Raw genomic sequence first — 2,967 nt, forward strand, 5'->3', positions numbered from 1 at the left:
ATGCAGCACTCCTCCCCTCTCCCCCCTACCTTCTACATAAAATATTATCAGCACCAACTGTCATCTCCTATCTCACTACTTTAGAATTTTTAAAATTAAAATACAGTTCTGGTGGAGAAAGGAGCAGATTTATCTGATAGGATTCATTGCAAAGTTTCCTATTTTCATGTGTGGTTTTGATTTATGAAATAAATACTACAAATTAAAATGATGATTATTAGTTAAGACCTCTCCATAGATCTGCTCCTCTACATTGTCCTGATCACCAGCAGACTGAGCGACCACTCAGTTTACTCATGTACCTTGTGCACTATAACATCCAGATCCTTCCACTCCTGCAGACACCTTTTAAGTATTCTCCTTTTGTGTTTTTCAGGTGGTCCTGGCATCTGTCCCCGGCAGTAACATCAACGTGGCCGTCAAAATGATCAGCAAAAGGGACAATGAGGACACCATCTTGAGAGAGCGGCGGATACTCCTGGCGGCCAGACACTGCCCATTCCTGTGCCACCTCTATGCCGCACACCAGTCTCAGCACAGGGCGTATTTCATCACGGAGTATCTGTCCGGTGGCAGCCTGGAGGATTTGATCAGGATGTGCGGCTGCCTCAACATCGGCAATGTCAGGTGAGAAAATGTAGAATCTACCATCTAGGGCATATATTTAGGGTGCTGGAAGCAGGAGGTGGGGTGCCATGGTATTTGGGGATTGCCAGAGAAGGATTTCATGACATTGATTCTACACTCTGTTCTCTCCATCAGATTCTACACAGCAGAGATGGTATGTGGCCTCCAGTTCCTCCACGGACACAACATCGTCCACCGGTAAGCAGAACTTTCCTCCTTCTCTCTGTCCCCTTTACATGCTGTAGATATGGCCCTCGGCTTCCTTGGTGTCCTGCCGCCTATTCTACCTGATCTTGTAGTGACCCATTTTCCATCTATTGTATCACTGGACAGATTTCTTATTTTGTTTTCTTGTTTCATTGCAGAGACATAAAGCCGGATAACATCATGTTGGATGCAGATGGCCACATCCATATCATCGACCTTGGGCTTGCCCAAGATGGCGTCTCCTCCTCCAAAAACATCTCTGGAGTGACGGGCACTTTCCATTACATGGCCCCTGAGGTGCATCGTAGAAAACGGTACGGCGCAGCAGTGGACTGGTGGAGCCTGGGGATGGTGGTGTCCAGGATGGCAGCAGGACGAACCCCATTTTACAACGGCCCCGTCAAGCAAATGGCTTTCAAAGCCATCATCAACGAGAAGCCCAAATTTCCATCTTGGCTTGATGCTGACGTGAAACATCTCATCAAGAAGCTGCTGCGCAAAGACCCTCAGACACGCCTGGGTGTGAGCGGGAACATCCGAGAGCATCCATTCTTTACCACCATTGGCTGGGAGGATCTGGAGGAAAGGAGAGCAGAGCCACCATTTACACCATTCAGGCCAGTTCTGGAGAACCACCATCTGCAGTGGCCGGAGCACACAGTCCTTCACCCCGTGGCCGGATTTACGTACGGGTCACCAAGCTGGGCCCGGTAAGTATCTCCTCCTCTGAGGATAACACTCATCAGATGCTGTTCTCATATTGAGGCAATCATCATCCATCTTGTCTTTTTTAATGTTTTCTAACAATGACTTTATGTCTCTCTTTTTCTTAGGTGGATGAAAAGATCTGGACTGTGAAAGAATCCACGACCATCTGGTGAGTGACCGCTGTACATAAAGGACACCTATATATCAGTACATTGTATCTGATGTTCTATAGCAGAATTGTTCATTATAAAGACCATTCCCCTAATGTAACAGAAGATCCGGTAGATAGAAGATTTCCTGTCTTCCTCTTATGTCTTGCAGGATGAGCCCGTGCCAACTGCTCAGAACTTCATGCCTCCTGACCCGTGCCTCATGTCTCTGCTGCTGTATGACACCTCGGCTGCCCTTCAACATCATCTCTCTATACCATCTTCATGCCGGACCACTGCCATTGCTGCCCTAGACCCTTGACCTCCTGGGCTGGCATCTAACATCCCTCCAGCCTGAAGATCTTCTACCCCAGGAGCGGCCTGTGCTAAGTTTCCATCTGGTGAGTTCAGGAACAATAGTCGCACCTTTCAGTCCTGGGGCCGCTGAGCAGCAGCATGTAAGGAGCGGCCATTATCCCTGAACTCACCGTAGCACAGGCCTGGTAAGTATCGCACCCATCACACATCACCCACACTACATGATCAGTGCAGGTCCCCACACTACATCATCAGTACAGGCACACACATAGCACACAGTACATATCGGCACATAGATGTAGGAAATAGATCGGCTTCTGATCCTGGGATTTAATCCGATCGCCATATTTGGGGTCAGGAAGGAATTTTTCCCCCTAATATGAGGACAATTGGCCCATTCCTCATAGGGGGTTTTCGCCTTCCTCTGGATCTACACGGCCATAAATAGGTTTAGAATAAAAGATCAATAAGTACAATCACACACTAGTGGCGTAAGAAACAAGTTATAATAAAATAAAAATACCTTAGTTTAAAATAAAAATTAGATCCAATGAATATAAACAATAATTAGACTAAGAAAATAAAACATTTTTTTACTGGACAGTTACATTTCACAGGTTAGGTACATTACACAGGTTAGGTATCAGCCTTTGATCTTGGGATTCATTCTGATCGCCATATTTGGGGTCAGGAAGGAATTTTCCCCCCTGATATGAGGATAATTGGCCGATTCCTCACAGGAGGTTTTCGCCTTCCTCTGGACCAATGCGGCTCAGAAATACATTTAGTGTGATAGATTAATAAGTAGGTGCATACTTTCAGAACATAAGAAAAAAAGTACAAAATAACCAAAATAAAAATTAAATAAAAATAAATAATAATAATAATTATTAATAGAATATTTATTAGTTAATGAAAAAGTTAGTTAAGGCAAATATAGGCATACATTAGTTTAAAG

General features: G+C 44.9%; 1 protein-coding gene across 1 annotated transcript; it reads left to right on the plus strand.

Moving 5' to 3' along the window:
* Nucleotides 1-378: 378 nt before the first annotated feature.
* Nucleotides 379-2,485, plus strand: LOC143781251 (protein kinase C delta type-like). The gene is made up of 5 exons (XM_077267739.1): nt 379-627; nt 763-825; nt 993-1,544; nt 1,668-1,711; nt 1,864-2,485. Exons 1-4 carry the CDS (start codon nt 425-427, stop codon nt 1,690-1,692), a joined length of 843 nt encoding a protein of 280 aa, XP_077123854.1. The 5' UTR covers nt 379-424; the 3' UTR covers nt 1,693-1,711; nt 1,864-2,485.
* Nucleotides 2,486-2,967: the final 482 nt, after the last annotated feature.

The sequence above is a fragment of the Ranitomeya variabilis genome, chromosome 6 (genome assembly GCF_051348905.1).
Source record: "Ranitomeya variabilis isolate aRanVar5 chromosome 6, aRanVar5.hap1, whole genome shotgun sequence".
Classification (NCBI taxonomy): domain Eukaryota; kingdom Metazoa; phylum Chordata; class Amphibia; order Anura; family Dendrobatidae; genus Ranitomeya; species Ranitomeya variabilis.